We start from the raw sequence: 18,695 nt of genomic DNA on the forward strand, positions 1-18,695 counted from the left end.
TCTATGTACTTGCTCCCATGATATAACTGAATTCTGTGGTGATGGCACAAGGAAAGCAAGTTTGGTTCAGTGAAGACTAACCTGTTCCTTAGTTGGGCTCTAGTATTACCATAGTGAAAATGCTACCATACCATGCCTCTGTGGTTATGTTCCACTAATAAGTTAAACGATTAACTGACTTTCTTGAAAGGACTATATAAACTTTGGATACATGACTAGGGATACAGACGTATACTTATTTATTCAATATCACAATTCCTCATGTACAGCAACAAAACGACCTTTTAAGGTTGATAGTATTTGCAATGAGCTCCTTTTTATTACTGACTAGACAGAGAGAAGAGTTTTAATTTTTGGCACAGTATATGTCATCACAGGAACAAAATATAAGAAAACCAATAGACTGCATTAGTGGCTTATATCCTGTTTAGTTATGTTTAAACAGATGAAATCTGCATGAAACAAAATATTTATTTTTATTTTGACTTATAAAACCAGTTGTCCCTGAAACATGCCTCAAAATGGAATAATCCATTTGTGTATCTACAATGTAAACTTATACAAAACAGATGAAGTTAAGATGTGATTCCATATGCCCCAATGAAAGGAGAGTTTAATTTAATTTTACTTCCATTTAAATTCAGTATATTCCATCTTTATAACACCAGCTCTGGAACTCTTTGACAGAGGATGTGGTAACAGCAGTTAGCGTAAAGACTGACTCATGGAACATGGAAAAAAAAAAGACTGGGACCAGCCCAATTAGAAAATTAAATTCCCAGACAACAAAGGTAGAAAAGAAAAAAATATATATTTTTATGTAATACTTTGTAAGGACTGAGATGTACCTGCTTTGTAACATGTACATTTTTTTTCTTTTTTTCTATTTGTATTTTGCAAAGTACAGGAGAAAGTTCATTCTGTTTCCCTTTTACCAGTATTGCACTGAGTCTGGCTTTCTTGGGCAGAGTGGAGGAGGTCTCTAGTTCAACTTTTGTATGTTTTTTTTTTGTGTGGCTCCCTATTCTTTGTTAGATAAGATGAGGGTCTGTCCATGTTCTACGTGTGACTGAGATGAAGGATTCTGCTAGCATGTAGTGTCTATGTAGGAATGTGTAACAGTGCAGCTTGTTCCAGTTTCCCAACAGTAGGTATATTGGTGCTCTAGAGTCCAGTGTAATATATATAGCACTGTCTTTACATTGGTGGGTTAGAGCTGTTATGGTGTGGTAAGCTTGGTATTCTAGGGCAGTGTTTCATAAGTTGGACCTAGAGTACCCTCTTGCCAGTCAGGTTTTCAGGCTATCCACAATAAATATGCATGAAATTGGTTTGCATAAACTGCCTCCATTACATGCAGATTCATTGTGGATAGCCTGAAAACCTGAATGGCAAGGGGGTAATCCAGGACCACCTAGGGAAACACTGCTCTAGGGCCCAGCGTAATATTTGTAGCACTGTTTTCATAGGTGATTTAGGGCTATTATGGTGTTGTAAGTTTTCAGTATAGGTTTTGAGTGTCATTTTGCAGAGTTTTGTGTTATTTCACAAAGTGTCTGGCCCTATTTGAAAGTAGGCTGTGGGGCAAGGGGTGCCTTTGGTGGCCCTTGTCACACAAAACAAAAATGCTCAAGGCTAGTGGTCTCCACATCCTGTAGAGCCCATCTGAAGTAAACAAAGTGTCCAGCACTGAAAAAGTGTATGTGCTGTTCCTGAGGTGATGGTCACAATTTTAATATTTTTACTTGTAGTTAAGAAGACAGGTTGCCTGCTCTGGCCAGTCCAAGGATCTCTTCTGCATCCTATCTCCTGATGTAACTTCCTGTTTCCTTGTAGGCAGGACGCAACAGAGACAGCCTGTATTAATCATTACCAGCCACAGCCACTACACCTGAAAACAACACAGGCACTGCTGTCTAGCTGACACCAACCGGCGCCTATTTTATAAAAGTCTGCTCCCCCTTGATGTCAAAACCTGGCTACGCCTCTGTCTTTCAGCATAGGACATGATATGGTTAGGAAATGAAGACTGAATGCAGTGGGAGTCACAGACCTTTAGTTAAGAGCACTATAAATAGAGAGAGGCCAATGAAACTGGGATTGAACAAAAAATGAAGAAAGAATATGTCTAAGGAATCCAAAATATTTATGTATGTTAGCTGCTCTTACTAAAACGTTGGTACACAATATGGTGGTACCTTTTGTGCTAAACAAGTTAATGTTAGGGTTCAGATCGTATATGAAATGTCTTGTGACTTCAGTAAAAACATGTAAACACGCAAAAAGCTATAGGAATAATTCTGTAACTTGGCACCTCATTTTAGGCGTTAGGATACTGTTATAGAATACCAGTGGAAGTTAGCATTGGCGCACTTAACTGTAGGCACGCCCACTTACGCCATGTCAGTGGTAGACATAAATGGGCATGCCAAAGTGCAGCATGAAACACAGCGAATAGAATGTGGAGGGGTCCTTTTACTAAGGTGGAACGGATTTAGTGTGTGCTAAATGCCTCGGTGCCCACTGTGTACCTGTGGGCAGCATGGCACTTAATGCAAACTAATTCATTAGCGTGTGCTAAATCCATTAGTGCACCTTAGTAAAAGGGACCCCTAAGTGTTTTACATGCACTGTTCATAGACTAGTGCTTGCAGTTAATGTGTGTCATTATCAATTATTGGCACTAATCAATTGTGTAAGTGCTACCACTCTATAAACTAGGTACACTGTTGACACCTAAATCTAGGCACCAGCTTCTAGAATTGCCTTTTTATGCAAAGGGGTCAGTTTTCCATCATGGCAGTAGTGATCAGGTCAGCGTAAACAGGAGCCAAATTCTACAACCTAGCTGCTTAGATTTCATGTATAAATGCTAGCAGGCTGCCAAATGCTGTTCTGCTAATACCTGCTTAACTTATATAGTGCGTGTTTGCGAGGGGGTGTACACAGGAGTGGAGTATGAGCAGGACATAGGCGAGGCTCCCACATATGCACGTTTCTGACAGCATATTGTTGTAAGTTATGTGGATTTTTGTTGCACTTAGGGACTTATACTTACCCCAGTTCTATGGCTAGCAGAAGTGATTGTGCCTAAATGTGAAGTGTGTTGATACCCGGTTATGTTACTATTTTATAAAGGAATGGAGGCATGTTACACGTGCTCTCCAGAGAAACTCCCTTATATGGTAGGGAAGCCCCGCCTAGCATATCAAAGGATGCACTGGGCAGGGCGCTACTATTTTGAAGGTGGTGCTGGAAGAGGAGGGAGTGCTACTCCTTCCTCCAAAATAGAGGTACCTGGGGGGGCGGGGGTTAGCAGCTAGACCACCAGGGCAGATGGGGCGTTGGTTTGGCAGCCACTTGGGCCACCAGGGATTATTTTGGAGGCATGGGGGGTTAGAGGGGCTGGATCTCCAGCCCCCCCCCCCCCCCGTGCCCTTGTGTTGGGGGGGGTTGGTGGGACTGGAGGTCCTAGTCCCTGTATCGCTGTCTAGGGGGGGCACTAACAGGCTTATTTTTGAAAGAGAAGGGCACCCATCTTTTGACACAAATCGGGAGATAGGCGCCCTTCTCCCAGGGTCGCCCAAATCGGCATAATTGAAAGCCGATTTTGGGCGTTCTCAACTGCTTTGGACGACTAAAGTTCAGGGGGTGTGTCGGAAGCATAGCGAAGACGGGACTGGGGCGTGCTTAACACATAGGCGTCCTCGGCCGATAATGGAATAAAGAAGGGTGTCCCTGACGAACACTTGGACGACTTTACCTGGTCCTTTTTTTTTTACGACCAAGCCACAAAAATGTGCCCTAAATGACCAGATGACCACCGGAGGGAATCGGGGATGACCTCCCCTTACTCCCCCAGTGGTCACTAACTCCCTCCCACCCTAAAAAAAAATTTTTCCAGCCTCTATGCCAGCCTCAGATATCATACCCAGCTCCCTGACAGCAGTATGCAGGTCCCTGGAGCAGTTTAGTGGGTACTGCAGTGCACTTCAGGCAGGCGGACCCAGGCCCATCCCCTCCTACCTGTTATACTTGTGGTGGTAAATGTGAGCCCTCCCAAACCCATCACAAACCCACTGTACCCACATGTAGGTGCCCCCCCTTCATCCCTAAGGGCCATGGTAGTGGTGTACAGTTGTGGGGACTGGGGTTTGTGGGGCTCAGCACCCAAGGTAAGGGAGCTTTGCACCTGGGAGCAATTTGTGAAGCCCACTGCAGTGCCTCCTAGGGTGCCCGGTTGGTGTCTTGGCATGTCAGGGGGACCAGTGAACTACAAATGCTGGCTCCTCCCACAACCAAATGGCTTGGATTTGGTCGTTTCTGAGATGGGCGTCCTTGGTTTCCATTATCGCTGAAAACCGGGGAGGACCATCTCAACATTTAGGTCGACCATCTCTAAGGTCAACCTAAATGTTGAGATTTGGGCGTCCCCGACCGTATTATCGAAATGAAAGATGGCCGCCCATCTTGTTTCGATAATACGGGTTTCCCCGCCCCTTTGCGGGGACGTCCTGCAAGGATGTCCTCAGGAAAACTTGGGTGCCCCTTTCGATTATGCCCCTCCACGCCACCACTGAAGCGATGGCAGAGATTCCAGGAGTCAAATGGACCCCCAGGACATGGTGGCATTCCGGGCTGACAGTGACAGCCTGGGTTGCCTGATTCTCTAATGGGGGGGGCGGCGGGAACAGAGCCTTAATCCTAACACCAACTCTAAGCTGGCATAAGGTTAAGGCATTTTTCCATCCCTATGATTAGAGCACTGTTCTCTGATCATAGGGGTGGAATACTACAGACCTCATTTAAATCTAATTTAAATGAGCTCTGCGCCACGGGCGCTATTTGCTCGATGATCATGGGTGTGTAAGTAAATGCAGGTGCTAGTCCGACGCTAGTGGCCTCTAGTGCCCGCATTTACCTTTGATCATCGGGCTATATCTAGGTACCCTGTTAGAGGATTGTCCTGCTTGTGTGGTCACTCCTGCTGCTATAACTAATTGTATCATTTATCCAGATGGCTGAAAATGGCTGTTAGCTGGATAATTTTGTGGCACCACCCTCACTCCACCCCTCCTCGTTGGATAGTATTGAGGTATTAGATGTATTTTCAGCTTGATACTTCTTATACATTCAGTGGCTGCCAGCGAATGCATAACACAATTTGAATTCAGCTAGAATGCTGGCACCGCATGAACAACTGGTACTGCTGAAATCCTATGAGGTTAACGTCTGCAATTTGGCTTGTTATCTCTGAGTAACCTTATGGAGTTGGAGGCTTTTCTTAAGGACAATCTGATTAAATGATTTGTTTTTCATTTACAGCTATGAGAAACCTTCTGGTAGTGTTCTGTCTTGTGATATTACCTGCTTTGATGGGACGGAAGATGTGCCACATGACTTGGAAGGTACGTCATGCAAGGTTCCACGGTAGGAGTCACTAAGCAAGAAAGAGATCTAGGAGTCGTCGTTGATGATATGTTGAATCCTTTTTCTCAGTGTGCTGCGGCGGCTAAGAAAGCAAATAGAATGTTAGGTATTATTAGGAAAGGAATGGAAAACAAAAATGAGGACGTTATAATGCCTTTGTATCGCTCCATGGTACAACCGCACCTCATCTATTGTGTTCAATTTTGATCGCCGCATCTCAAAAAAGATATAGTGGAATTAGAAAAGGTGCAGAGAAGGGTGACAAAATGATAAAGGGGATGGGACGACTTCCCTGTGAGGAAAGGCTGAAGTGGCTAGGGCTCTTCAGCTTGGAGAAAAGATGGCTGAGGGGAGATATGATACAGATCTATAAAATAGTGAGTGGTGTGGAACGAGTAGACGTGAAGCGTCTGTTTACACTTTCCAAAAATACTAGGACTAGGAGGTATGCGATGAAGCTACGAAGTAATAAATTTGGAACTAATCTGAGAAAGTTTTTCTTCACTCAACATGTAATTAAACTCTAGAATTCATTGCCAGAGAATGTGGTAAATGTGATTAGTTTAGCAGAGTTTAAAAAAGGTTTGGACGGCTTTCTAGGATAAGCAACATAAAATGTTTTGTACTTTTTTGGGATCTTGCCAGGTATTTGTGAACTGGATTGGCCACAATTGGAAACAGGATGCTGGGCTTGATGGACCTTTGGTCTGTCCCAGTATGACAATACTTATGTTCTTATGTAAGGTAACTGAATCAGTTTATTTGATATACTGCTTAGACAAATAACATCAGAGCAGTTTACAAAAAGTAACTCTGAAGAATAATGGTGAAAACAAAACAAATACAAGCCAGAATGTAAACAAATTGACTAAAACAAAATGAGCTAATTACAGTATCATAAATGCAATACAAACAGAGAACACAAAGGGATATAAAAGAGATTTATACTTCCTTGTCATCATGCAGATGAAGCCATTAGGTATGGGTTGTGTCCATCAACCAGCAGGGGGAGATAGAGAGCACTCAACTTTTCACAGTGCCTCATGGCCAGCTAGCTCCACTGCCTCTCCAGTATTCTCTATCTCCCCAAGCAGGGTGGCTGCAGCTTCTTCGAGTTCCATCAAAAATCTGCCTGGGGGTAGCTCCTGGCTTGCCAGTTGTTAGCCGGGGTGTTAGAGGCTATAGCAACTTCACTTTGAAGGCACATAGGTCAGCCCTTTCCCTGCCTTACCCATGCCCCCGTGGATGTGGACATATTAGCTTGCTTTTCCCTGTCCTTTCCCACTCAGTGGATGCAGGCACATTGGTTCGCCTTTCCCTGCCTTTCCCACTTATCTGAGCCTCCGGAGTGATTTTTATTTACCTCTTTTTGCCTCTGCTTTCCTCACAGCGTTAAAAAAATAAAAATAAATAATTAAAGTCGCGTCGCGCTTTAGCGCAGCAATCTTGGAAAAGAGGTTTTTCTTGAGATTCTTCTGCAGGACCGGAGCTGTGATACTCGGTCCAGTGAGGTAAGAGTGTTTTCTGACTCCTCCGGGGTGGGCCCAAGATCGGGATGTTTTTGGCGTGAACCGCCATTTTGGATTTTTACCGCCGTTTTCGACGATGGCTGCAGAGACTGTAAAGCGCTGTTCTAAATGTGGCAAGCACAAATCAGCAGCGGGGCTCTGTAAATCGTACTGTACAGACGGTAGAGCCGGCCTGAGCATGGCAGCGGACGCCATTTTGGATTTTCCACATGGCGCGGCCTCCATTGCGACGGAGAGCCCTGAATCCGGGAGGGGGGGTCCTCTGAGTGAGGCTAATTATAGAGCTGATAGCCCTGGGCAGGATCCGGGCGGTCAGGGAGCGGTTTTCTCCCCTGATTTTGTTTTAATGCTGCATAAGGCATACATGCTTAAAAGAGCTCTTCCACAGGGATCTTCAGACCCTCTGCCTGCCCCTCCAGTGGATCCTGGCCTTTTGGAGTTGGCTTTGCCTGTTTCTTATCCTCCTCATAAACGCAGAAGGGCTAATTCCCCTTCTGAGTGTAGTGCACCCCCCTTTCCTCCCCCGTGGTCGGGCTATGAGGATTCTGAGGGTCTGGCAGAACTTCTTGTTCTGAGGAGCCAGAGTCGGGTGCAGAATTGCCACAGAATTGATGATCCGTCTGCGGTGAGGATTTTCCACCGCGAGGAGCTGCCAGCGCTTATTTCAGATGCCTTACAAGCCCTCTCGATTGAAGATCCTGGGAGTGGCACAGCCTCCTCTGTTAATCCAAGGATGTCTAGTACCAGAAAACCTGCTCGAGCCTTTCCTTTGCATGACTCCATCCAAGAGCTTATTTTGGCTCAATGGGCTGACCCCCAGGGACCTTTGAAGGTTGCCAGGACTATGGGGCAATTATACCCTCTGAGTGAGGAACATTTGGCTCGTTTTGCAATGCCTAAAGTGGATGCCCTGGTCAAGGCTGTGACAAAGAGAACTACCCTCCCTGTTGAAGGAGGTGTTGCCCTGAAGGATATTCAAGACCGCAGGCTTGATTCAGCTCTGAAGCGGTCCTTTGAGTTGGCAGGTCTCACTGTTCGGACGTCTGCATGCAGTTGTTATGCTGCTAGAGCCTGCCTGGCTTGGTTACAGCAGGCAGTGTAACAGCCCGGTGATGGAGCGGAGACCTTATCTGAAGTGGCTCCGCGGATGGAGTCGGCCTTGTCCTTTTTGGCTGACGCCCTTTATGATATGGTCAGAGCTTCGGCTAAACAAATGGCTGTAGCAGTGGCGGCTCGCCGCACTCTTTGGCTACGACATTGGGCGGCGGACATGGCCTCTAAGCAAAGGTTGGTGAAGTTGCCCTTTCAAAGCCTTCTCCTGTTTGGTGAGGAGCTGGAAAACATTGTTAAAGGCCTGGGGGATTCCAAACCTCAGCGCTTGCCCGAAGATAGGCCGAAGCCTTCCTCTAAGGGTCAGGCGGTCCGCTCCTCTTACAGACCTCGCTTCCGTGAAGCTAGAAGGTACCGCCCGGGGCGTTCTGCTGGGTTCACTTCTCATGCCCGCTTTCAGCAGAGAAACTCCTTTCGCTCGGACAAACGTTCCGCAGCTGCCGGTTCAAGGCCTGGAGTTCAGGGGCGACCCTCTCAATGATGGTGCGCCGGCCCCCTCCTCGTTTCCTGTCATCGGAGGAAGACTTTCCCTCTTTTTCGAGGAGTGGGCCAAAATCTCCGCAGATCAGTGGGTCTTGAACCTGATCAGAGACGGATACTGAATAGAATTCGATGCCCCAGTGAGAGACGTGTTTGTGGAGTCCCGATGCGGTTCTGCCGCCAAACGGGTGGCGGTAAAGGAGACTTTGCTCAGTCTGTGCCAGATAGGGGCTGTGACCCCGGTGCCTCCCGCCGAACAAGGTCTAGGCCGCTACTCCATTTACTTTGTGGTGCCACGAAAAAAGGCAGGTCTTTTCGCCCGATCCTGGACTTAAAAGAGCTAAACAAGTCCTTAAAAGTGCGGCATTTTCACATGGAAACCCTGCACTCCGTCATTGCGGCGGTACAGCCAGGAGAGTTTCTCACGTCTTTGGACCTGAAAGAAGCTTACTTGCACATACCAATTTGGCCCCCGCACCAGAAGTTTCTGCGGTTTGCGGTGTTGGGAAAACATTTCCAGTTTCGGGCCTTGCCTTTTGGCCTCGCCACAGCTCCCCGAACCTTCTCCAAGGTAATGGTGGTAGTAGCTGCCTTTCTCAGGAGAGAGGGTATCCGGGTTCACCCGTACCTAGATGACTGGCTCATCAGAGCAGACTCAGAAAAAGAGAGTCATCTAACTACAGCCAGAGTGGTTTCAGTCCTTCAATCTCTGGGCTGGGTCGTCAATATGGCCAAAAGTTACCTGACCCCCTCGCAATCTGTAGAATATTTGGGGGCCAGGTTCCACACAGCCTCGGACTATGTGTTTCTTTCCGAGCAAAGGCGGTGCAAGCTTCAGAATCAGGTCCGTCTGCTCCTGAGGGTGCCCCGCCCGTGAGCTTGGGACATGGTCCAGCTGTTGGGATCGATGACGGCCACCTTGGACGTGGTGCCATGGGCGAGAGCGCACCTGAGACCTCTACAGTATTCTCTACTTCAACGATGGTCTCCAGTATCTCAGGATTATCAGTGCAGACTTTCTTGGCTCCCTGTGGCCCGCCTCAGTATGGAGTGGTGGCTCTCGGACAGCATGTTGCGGCGGGGAATGCCGCTGGCGCTCCCCGATTGGTGCCTAGTGGTGACAAATGCCAACCTGAAGGGCTGGGGCGCACATTGCCAGGGGAAGCATGCCCAGGGTCTGTGGACACCCGACGAGTCGGAGTGGTCTATCAACCGCCTGGAGTTGAAAGCGGTGTTTCTGGCTCTTCTGGCCTTTCAAGTGACCCCGGAAGGATTGGCTGTCCGAGTGATGTCGGACAACACGACAGCAGTGGCCTACATAAATCGACAAGGCGGCACTCAGTGCAGAGCTGTAGCCGCACAGGCCGAACAAATTTGCCACTGGGCCGAGCTGCATCTACAGGCCCTATCAGCAGCTCACATTGCAGGTCATAGCAACATGCAAGACGACTATCTAAGCAGGCATCAGATCAATCCAGCGGAGTGGGAACTAGCAGACGATGTATTCCTTTAGATATGTGCCAACTGGGGCAAGCCAGTGATGGATCTTATGGCGACCAGTTCCAATGCCAAAGTCCCATGCTTCTTAAGCAGATGGAGGGATCCTCGCTCTGCCGGGTTGGATGCCTTGGCTCAACCCTGACCCCTGGGCTTGCTGTATGTCTTCCCTCCGTGGCCCTTGATAGGGCGAGTGCTCCTGCGGATTCGGCTGCATCCAGGAGAAGTGGTGCTTATCGCCCTGGATTGGCCCAGGAGGCTTTGGTATGCGGACCTCCGACAGATGCTGTTGGAGGCTCCCTTTCCGTTACCTCTGGTTCCACACCTGTTGTCCCAGGGTCCGGTGGCCATGGAGGACGCCTGCCGCTTTGGTCTTATGGCATGGCGATTGAGAGGGCGCAATTGAGAGACAAAGGCTACTCAAATACGGTAATTTCCACTCTCCTGCAGGCCCGTAAGCGCTCCACTTCCGTGGCTTATGCCAGGATTTGGCGCCAGTTTGAAGTCTGGTGTGTTTCAAGAGCGCTTTCTCCGTTGCGGGCTCCTGTCTCGCCGATTCTGGACTTTTTGCAGGATGGTGTACCCAAAGGCTTGGCCTATAATTCCTTGCGGGTGCAAGTGGCAGCATTGGCCTCCCTGCGTGGCAAGGTTGAAGGCGTGTCCTTAGCTGCGCATCCAGATGTGGCACGGTTTCTTAGAGGGGTGCTTTGGCTCCGACCTCCCGTGGGGGCACCTTGTCCAGCTTGGAACCTGGGGTTAGTTTTGAAGACCCTTCAGGGGGCTCCCTTTGAACCGCTTCGGTGCGCTTCAGAGAAAGATTTGACACTGAAGGGCGTCTTTTTAGTGGCCATTACCTTGGCGAGATGGGTGTCAGAGCTCCAGGCGCTGTCCTGTAGAGACCCTTTTCTGCAATTCTCAGAGTCAGTAGTAGTCACGGTTCGGGCAGTGCCTTCCTTCATGCCTAAGGTGGTTTCAGCATTTCACCTAAACCAGCCTGTTTTTCTTCCCTCCTTTGTTGAGGAGGAGTTTCCAGATTCATTTGGGCAGTTGCACCTTTTGGATATGCGCAGGACTCTGTTGCAGTATCTGTGAATTACAAATTCTTTCAGGGCCTCTGATCATCTTTTTGTGCTGTTTGCAGGTCCTCGCAGAGGATTTTCAGCGTCTAAAGCCACTATTGCCCTTTGGCTCAAAGAAGCTATCTTTTCAGCATATCTGCTGTCTGGCTGGGCTCCGCCTGAAGCCTTTAAGGCACATTCCACAAGAGCGATTTCCTCTTCGTGGGCGGAAACTGGAGCACTATCTCTTCATGAGATTTGCAGTGCTGCAACATGGGCTTCTAAGCTCTCTTTCGCCAGACATTACAGGCTGGATGTGGCTGCCAGGAAGGATGCGCGTTTTGGAGCACAAGTGCTAGCACGTGGTTTGGCTTGTTCCCACCCTATTTAGGGATTGCTTTGTTACATCCCATACGTAATGGCTTCATCTGCTTGATGACAAGGAAGGGAAAATTAAGTTCTTACCACGATAATTTTCTTTCCTTTAGTCATAGCAGATGAAGCCCTCCCTGTATGATTGTCTGTATTGCAGTGATTCTGATTTCAGGTGCTGTTCTTGTTTTCTGAAGTTATATTCCTTCCTTGGGGAGTCGGAAAACAGTCTTCAGGATTCTTGTTACAGTTATAGGAGGATGAGTTCATTCCCTCCAGTTCATGTTCTGGGAGGATGAGTTTATTCCCTCCAGGAGGATGCAAGTATTCCCTCCGTTTATACAAAGTGGAGGATGACTTTATTCCCTCCAGGAGGATGAGTTCATTCCCTCCTTTTTTTAGTTCATGCCCTTGTTATGGGGCCATCGTTCACTGTGAGGAAAGTTCATGTTATTCCCATTGCGGTTTGCCATACTGCTTTGGAAGCTTCAAATACTGAAGAGGCAGTGGAGCTTGCTGGCCATGAGGCACTGTGAAAAGTTGAGTGCTCTCTATCTCCCCCTGCTGGTTGATGGACACAACCCATACGTAATGGCTTCATCAGCTATGACTAAAGGAAAGAAAATTATTGTGGTAAGAACCTAATTTTCCCATACTTTCATAGCTGAAATCGGGAATAAGGAGCAGAGATAAATAGCATGTGGAAAAGCCTGGGAGAAATAAGTATCTTAAGCTGTACCTGCCAGGTGAATCTCTTCAGGAAGGCAGTTAGTAAAGCCCAATAAATAAGTAAGTCTTCAAAGGTGTCTTAATTGTCTTAAAGTATGATGACAGTTTAACTCCCAAAGCATCGGTTCTCAACCCAGTCCTCGAGACACACCCAGCCAGTGTGTTTTCATGATACCTGTAATGAACATGCATGAGATAGATTTGCAAACAACGGAGGCAGTGCAAGCAAATTTATCTTATGCATATTCATTGTGGATATCATAAAAATCTGACTGGCTGGGTGTGTCAGAATAAAGAACTTCAGGAGCATTGTTTGTGCCTGGGAAAGGTCTTACCTGCCTAGTGCAGCAGTTGGTTAACTGTGAAACGGTGGCCAACATCGGGGATATCTTAAGGCTAAGCCGATAAGTTAAGTAGAACTTTAAGATATGAAAGTTTCTGAAAACTGTTAAATAAAAATAAAGATAGAATAAAAGGAGGAAGGTTGGAAGGTTTTTATGCCAATGATGAATGCTGGAATGGGAAAAAAATGTAAAGACACCCGTCAGAAATCTGAGGCTTTTCCTTCCTTGTTTTCATTTTTATGGAGTATATGTAATTGAACACAGTGTTTGCAGTGGAGTATTATTATTTTAATAAAAAAAATTGTTGACCAGTGCTGTTTCTAAAACTTCCTCTTCCCCCTCACAGTTTGGCATGGAGTAACACAAAGAAAACAAAAGGAGCAGTGTGGCAGCTCAAAAAGTCAATAAGTGTTGTCATACAGGGACAGACCAAAGGTCCATCAAGCCTAGATCCCAAAAAAGTGAAACAGATTTTATACTGTTTATTCTAGAAATAAGCAGTGGATTTTCCCATCCATCTTAATAATAGCTTATGGACATTTCTTTTAGGAAATTATCCAAACGTTTTTTAAACCCTGCTAAGCTACCTGCTTTTACCACATTCTGTGGCAACGAGTTCCAGAGTTTAATTACACACTGAATGAAGAAATATTTTCTCCGATTTGTTTTAAATTTACTACTTAGTAGCTTCATTGCATGCCCTCTAGTCCTAATATTTTTGGAAAGAGTAAACAAGTGATTCATGTCTACGCGTTCCACTCCACTCACTATTATATAGATCTCTATCATATCTCCCCTCAGCCATGTTTTCTCCAAGCTGAAGAGCCTTAGATGCTTAGGCTTTCCTTATAGGGAAGTTGTCTTGTCCCCTTTATCATTTTCATTGCCCTTCTCTGTAGCTTTTCTAATTCCGCTATATCTGTTTTGAGATGTGATGACCTGAATTGCACACAGTATTTGAGGTACGATCGCACCGTGGAGTGATACAAAGGCATTATAACGTTCTCAGTTTTGTTTTCTATTCCTTTCCTAATAATTCCTAATATTCTATTTGCTTTCTTAGCCGCCACTGCACACTGAGCAGAGGGTTTAAACTAGGGCTATACATTTAGGGGGTTATTTACTAAAGCTTAGCTCGAGTTATCTGCAGCAGGGCCCATAGGAATAAAATGGGCCTCGCTGCAGATTTCTCGAGTTAAGCTTTAGTAAACATTGGGGTTAATGTGTTAATAACACGATTAACACGTTAAATTTTAACGCACATTAAAGGGCAGCTCTCTTTCACCCACTCACAACCATCCAGCCTTGCTCACCTGAACTGCATGGACTGGCTGCTGGGACAGCCCTGCTGCTGTGGCAAAAGGCAATACCCTATGGTGTGAGGGAAGCAGAGCTGCGTGCACTCGTGATCCAGAAGTGACCATGGTGGTACGAGCAATACTTCCGGGCTGGGGCAAATTCATTAGAGGCTCTGGGCAATAGCGTTGGGGCCCAGAAGAAGTGGCCCATTTAAGAAGGTGACTTGAGTTCTCTCACTAATGCTGCTTTACTTGCCGCCTCTGATGTTGTGTTTAACACTGAAGGCTGGCTGTGTCTCCGACACCCAAAGTCTCTCTCTCTCTCTCTCCTCTCTCTCTCTCTCTCTCTCTCTCTCTCTAGCATCCCGCCTCCTCTGACAGAACTTCCTGTTTCCAGGCGGGAGAAGATGGTATCCATGAAGAGGAGGGGAAGGAAAGGGAAGAGAGAAAGGATGAGATGGTGCCCATGGAGGGGAGGAGAGGAGATGGTGCCCGGGGAGGACATTGTGCCCATGGTGGGGAGGGAAGGAAAACAGGAGGACATGGTGCCCAGGGAGTGCCCGTGGAGAGAAAGGGAAGGGGAGAGAAAAGAGATTGGAGGAGATGGTGTCAATGGAGGGAAGGGAAGAGATGGAAACTAGATAGATTTAAGCTGAAAGAAGAAAAATGGAAGAAAGTTGAATGTGAAAGGTGTGGTATAGGGCAGGAAGTGAAGGAAGAGGGGGGAAAAAGGAATATTGACTAGACAGTAGGTCCAGGAAACAGAGTTCAGAGCACAGGAAAGCAGAACCAGAGACAGTGAACAAGATACAAAGGGTGAGAGAAATTATTTTATTTGTAGTTAAGTTTATTAATTGAAATATGTCACAGAAATGCCAAGATACCCAGTTCCAGGCTGGAGATTTTGGGCCAATCCTGGCTTTCTAACCACCCCATCCTGGTTCATTGTGGAACTTGCAGCACTGATTTCAGTGGGCAGGATCAGGCACTACAAATCCCACACTGCTTTGGAATCTAAGTTCCAAACCAGGACTGGTCCAAAGTCTGCAGCTTGGAACTGGGTATCTTGGCATCTCTGATGTAATTTTGAGATTTTACATCTGCTGTCTATATATTGCACTGTACAGGAGGAAATGTGGGGGGGGGGGGCCTTTATGTGATTAACCACGCTATTAAAAATTTAATCACGATTAATCTTTTTAATCAATGAATAACCCTAGTTTCAATGTGTCATCAACGATAACACCTAGATCCTTTTCCTGGGCAGTGACTCTTAATTTGGAACCTTATATCACGTAGCTATAATTTGGGTTCCAGTAGCTTTGTGATGCAAGGTTCCACACTAGGATTCACTTCCCCCAGGAAAAAGATCTAGGTGTCATTATGGTTCCAAGTATATATATCTAGACTTCAAAACCAATTGTAAAAGCAGCCCAAGGTGTTTTCGGCATCCACAGCAATAAAACTGAAAAACAGCTTTCCCAGTTTGTAGCAATATGCAATATAATTTAAGGGCTCTTTTTCTCTGTCAAGTTGTATATTCCAAAAGGTGGATACATTATTATTTGACTCATTATTAATGTAATATTCACCCCTGATGCAGGCGCTGTGGACTGCTTTTATTTTATAAAGAAATATAGTCACCTGACATAGTGCTTTTACTAGGTGCCCTGTTATAAAATTACTCTCCATGTACCAACACCCTAAAGATATACCTATACAACCAACGCCCCCCCCCCAATATCCTTGCCACACACTTCCTACCCATCATGCACACTCGCCCACTTCCTTACCTTCACCACATACATCCTCCTTCCCAATGTATGATGTATGTAATACCCAACCACCCACCCCACATGCTGTTTACATTCATAACCCCCTTGCAACCATGCATTAACTGTCCCCACTCCATAGACCTCCATGACAATTGAATGCCTCATCTATACCCATCCCTCCATATTTAACACCCTTTTCTCACACTCAACACAACCCCCCACATGTACACTCACACTCCTCTACACAAACCCATATTATAGTGTTTTCTTCACTTTGTTAAAATTTCTTAATTGATAATTTATTGACATTTTCTTAATTGCACATCCATGAAATGCCATTGCAATTTACAAAAACACATGTACATCATAGTATGAGCAATTAAAATGAAAAAAAATATAAAACATTAATGATAATGAATAGTTGGCCATAGAAATGACATGATATAATTGAGATATAAGATTTCTCCTTTCCCAGCAGCAGTGAATAATTTTAGGTCGGGCTAGAATCAACATGGAAGATTAAATGGGAAGAATAAGCAGAAGCTTAATGTTCTCCCTAGTAATAAATTCTGTGAGAGAAAAAGGTATTATAGGATGACTACTTTTCTCATTAGGGAACATGCCCTGTGCCTGGAACATTAGGCTGTGCACAAGGGAAGGAGTGTGTGTGTGTGTGTGTGTGGGGGGGGGGTTATTCTACAATGGCGTGATCACCAACTGCCAGAATGTTCTTCAAGTAATCTCTACTGGAATACTTCCAAAGCCAGGCTTCTACATGGTTTCCCATGTCTTAAGCTATCAAGTCATTAAGAGTGTGTTGTTGTTGTTTTTCTTTACACATTTTAGCCTGGAAGGAGCTAACAAGCGGAGATTTCAACATTCACATGTTTCCAGGAGGACATTTTTATCTTAAAGAACCTGCAAATGAAAAGATCATAATGGACCATATTGCAAAGCACTTAGAAACTGCAGGAATGAACTACCTCTGAGAGGATTTCCATTTTTCATGCAAATACAGTGCTTCTCCAGTTAACAGACATAGGAGGTCTGGGTTCCCTACTATTTTAACTACACTGCTCTCCATTAACTCCCCCTCTGACAAAAGCTTGCTCCAGTGATCCTGCACTACCTTAGATTGGCCAACGGGACATGGAGCCATTGCCTGGCCTCCTCTCAGGGACACAGTCTTCACTTCCACAGTACTAGTGCTTCACTAACTCAAGGTAGGGCCCAAGCAGAGTGGAAGCCTCAGAAGATTGGTATTTTTTGTGTGTACTAAGAAAGAATCAAGCACTTCAATATTAAACAGTTCAACTGAAACAGTAATTATATTTTTTACACAGAGAGAAGTATACACATCTAATCCAGTAACAGGAAGAAGACACAGTTACTCTGTTTAGAAAATGTCTGCGCTTATTTCACTTCAAATGCTGTACCTATTCTGCAAACAAATCTTGGGCCAGGTTTGCCCCCAGTGGCAAAAGGAAGCAAGTGACATTTTAATTGAAATTGGGTTAATGGAGTGTCTGACTTTGGGGAAGCAAGTACTATACTTGCATGTAATCCTGTGCTTGAACTAAGTGTTGTAGAGTGTCCGGCAGCATAAACTAATTACTGCAGTTCAAAATATGTTTTCCTGGTTTTCTCAAAATATGAGTTTTGCCACTTGCTTCCTTTTGCTATTGGAGGGCGGAGGTGCAGTGCTTTATGCAAATACAATTGTTGTTAACAAAATGCAGCTGGTCTTTGCTTCTCTTTATATCTCTGTCTTCGTTTTGATGGTTAGATCTGAATGTCATAAAAATAAAGCAACATGTATTGTCCAAAACGTGCCTCAGCAGTGTTAATGGTTAATAGTTAATAGAAGTTTAAGGGTGAATTTTTAGTAACTCGCACTGTTGCAAACTAAGCAGGCACTTCAGTGAATTTTATGAAGGAAACTAGCTAGATAGTTTACCTTTGAAAATTAGTCTATGAAATACAAGCATACTAAAGTATTTTTCTGGGGTGGCAAAAGGAAGAGAAAATACATATCTTTTTGAAAATCCAAAATGTAGTTATGTCCCAGTTAAAGGCACTGAAAAAGTTCCTTTCCATTTATAGCTGCTTTGATGGGGACAATTTTCAGCCAGAGCAGTCTATCCAGGTAACTAGTTGGTTACTCAGCTAACTCCATTTGAAAGCTATTTTCTCAAGGAACGGAGCAACTTTTCTCTAGGTATACAATAAAAAAAAAATAACCAGGTCAGCATTTAAGCCCTGCAGTCAGTGATTGTTTAAAATGTTAGCTCTGCATTTAAATAGTTCACGTATATTTAGTTCCGCTATCCATACACACGGCGGTGCTGAATATGCATAGACAGCGCCAAGGAGGCTTGATAACAGGAGACGGCATGAGCCTATCTGGCCCATTATGTGGACTGAAGCCAGTAGGCGGATCTTGTCACCCTATCAATTTAATTGTTTTGGGTGTACCAAGATGGTGGCAGCTGCTGCATTGGGGAGAATTAAAACCTCCTTGGGTGGAGACCGGCTTCAGTCTTGCAACATCATGCTGCTATCAAACCTCTTTGGACAGTGCCAAGTGCCACCCTAAATGGATAGCAGTGATATTCAGCTGCTTTTATGTAGATGTGCAATTAAGTTAGGACGGCATAAAAGCTGTTAAGGATAGGGGCACTGCTATCCTTAGAGTAAGCATTGTACCCTTGCTCTGCAGATAGTGCCGAGGCAGTCGGAGTAAATTTTCAGCAGCATTATCCATACGAAGGGCAAGGGCGCCTGCTTTTATGCACCACTTACGCATGTAAATGTACAAAATACCAGCACTTTCATGGGTAACTGTACACTTAGGACTAGATTCAGTAAATGGCGCCCAAATTTGGGTGCTGAAAAAAATCTGCATGGACAGCTATTTTATAAAAGGCACATCGAAGCTGTGTGCCGTTTATTGAATAGTGCTAACGCCAGGATTCTCACCCAAAGGATTTACACCAACTGAAACCTGGTGTAAATCCTGCATGTATGTTAGTCATGATACTGCGCACATCTCCACTGAACATCACCTTTTCAC

The 18,695-nt window shown here is 45.4% G+C and overlaps 1 protein-coding gene across 7 annotated transcripts in view; it reads left to right on the forward strand.

Moving 5' to 3' along the window:
• LOC115468269 (S-acyl fatty acid synthase thioesterase, medium chain-like) overlaps positions 1-17,450 on the forward strand; it is a 43,403-nt gene extending 25,953 nt beyond the window's left edge. For all 7 annotated transcript variants that reach the window (XM_030199857.1, XM_030199905.1, XM_030199848.1 and 4 more), the window contains 2 exons: positions 5,326-5,408; positions 16,469-17,450. In XM_030199857.1, the coding sequence (XP_030055717.1) occupies positions 5,326-5,408; positions 16,469-16,611 (226 nt within the window). In that variant the 3' untranslated portion in view covers positions 16,612-17,450. The remainder of the gene's footprint in view (positions 1-5,325; positions 5,409-16,468) is intronic.
• The last annotated feature ends 1,245 nt before the right edge of the window (positions 17,451-18,695 follow it).

The sequence above is a fragment of the Microcaecilia unicolor genome, chromosome 1 (genome assembly GCF_901765095.1).
Source record: "Microcaecilia unicolor chromosome 1, aMicUni1.1, whole genome shotgun sequence".
Classification (NCBI taxonomy): Eukaryota; Metazoa; Chordata; class Amphibia; order Gymnophiona; family Siphonopidae; genus Microcaecilia; species Microcaecilia unicolor.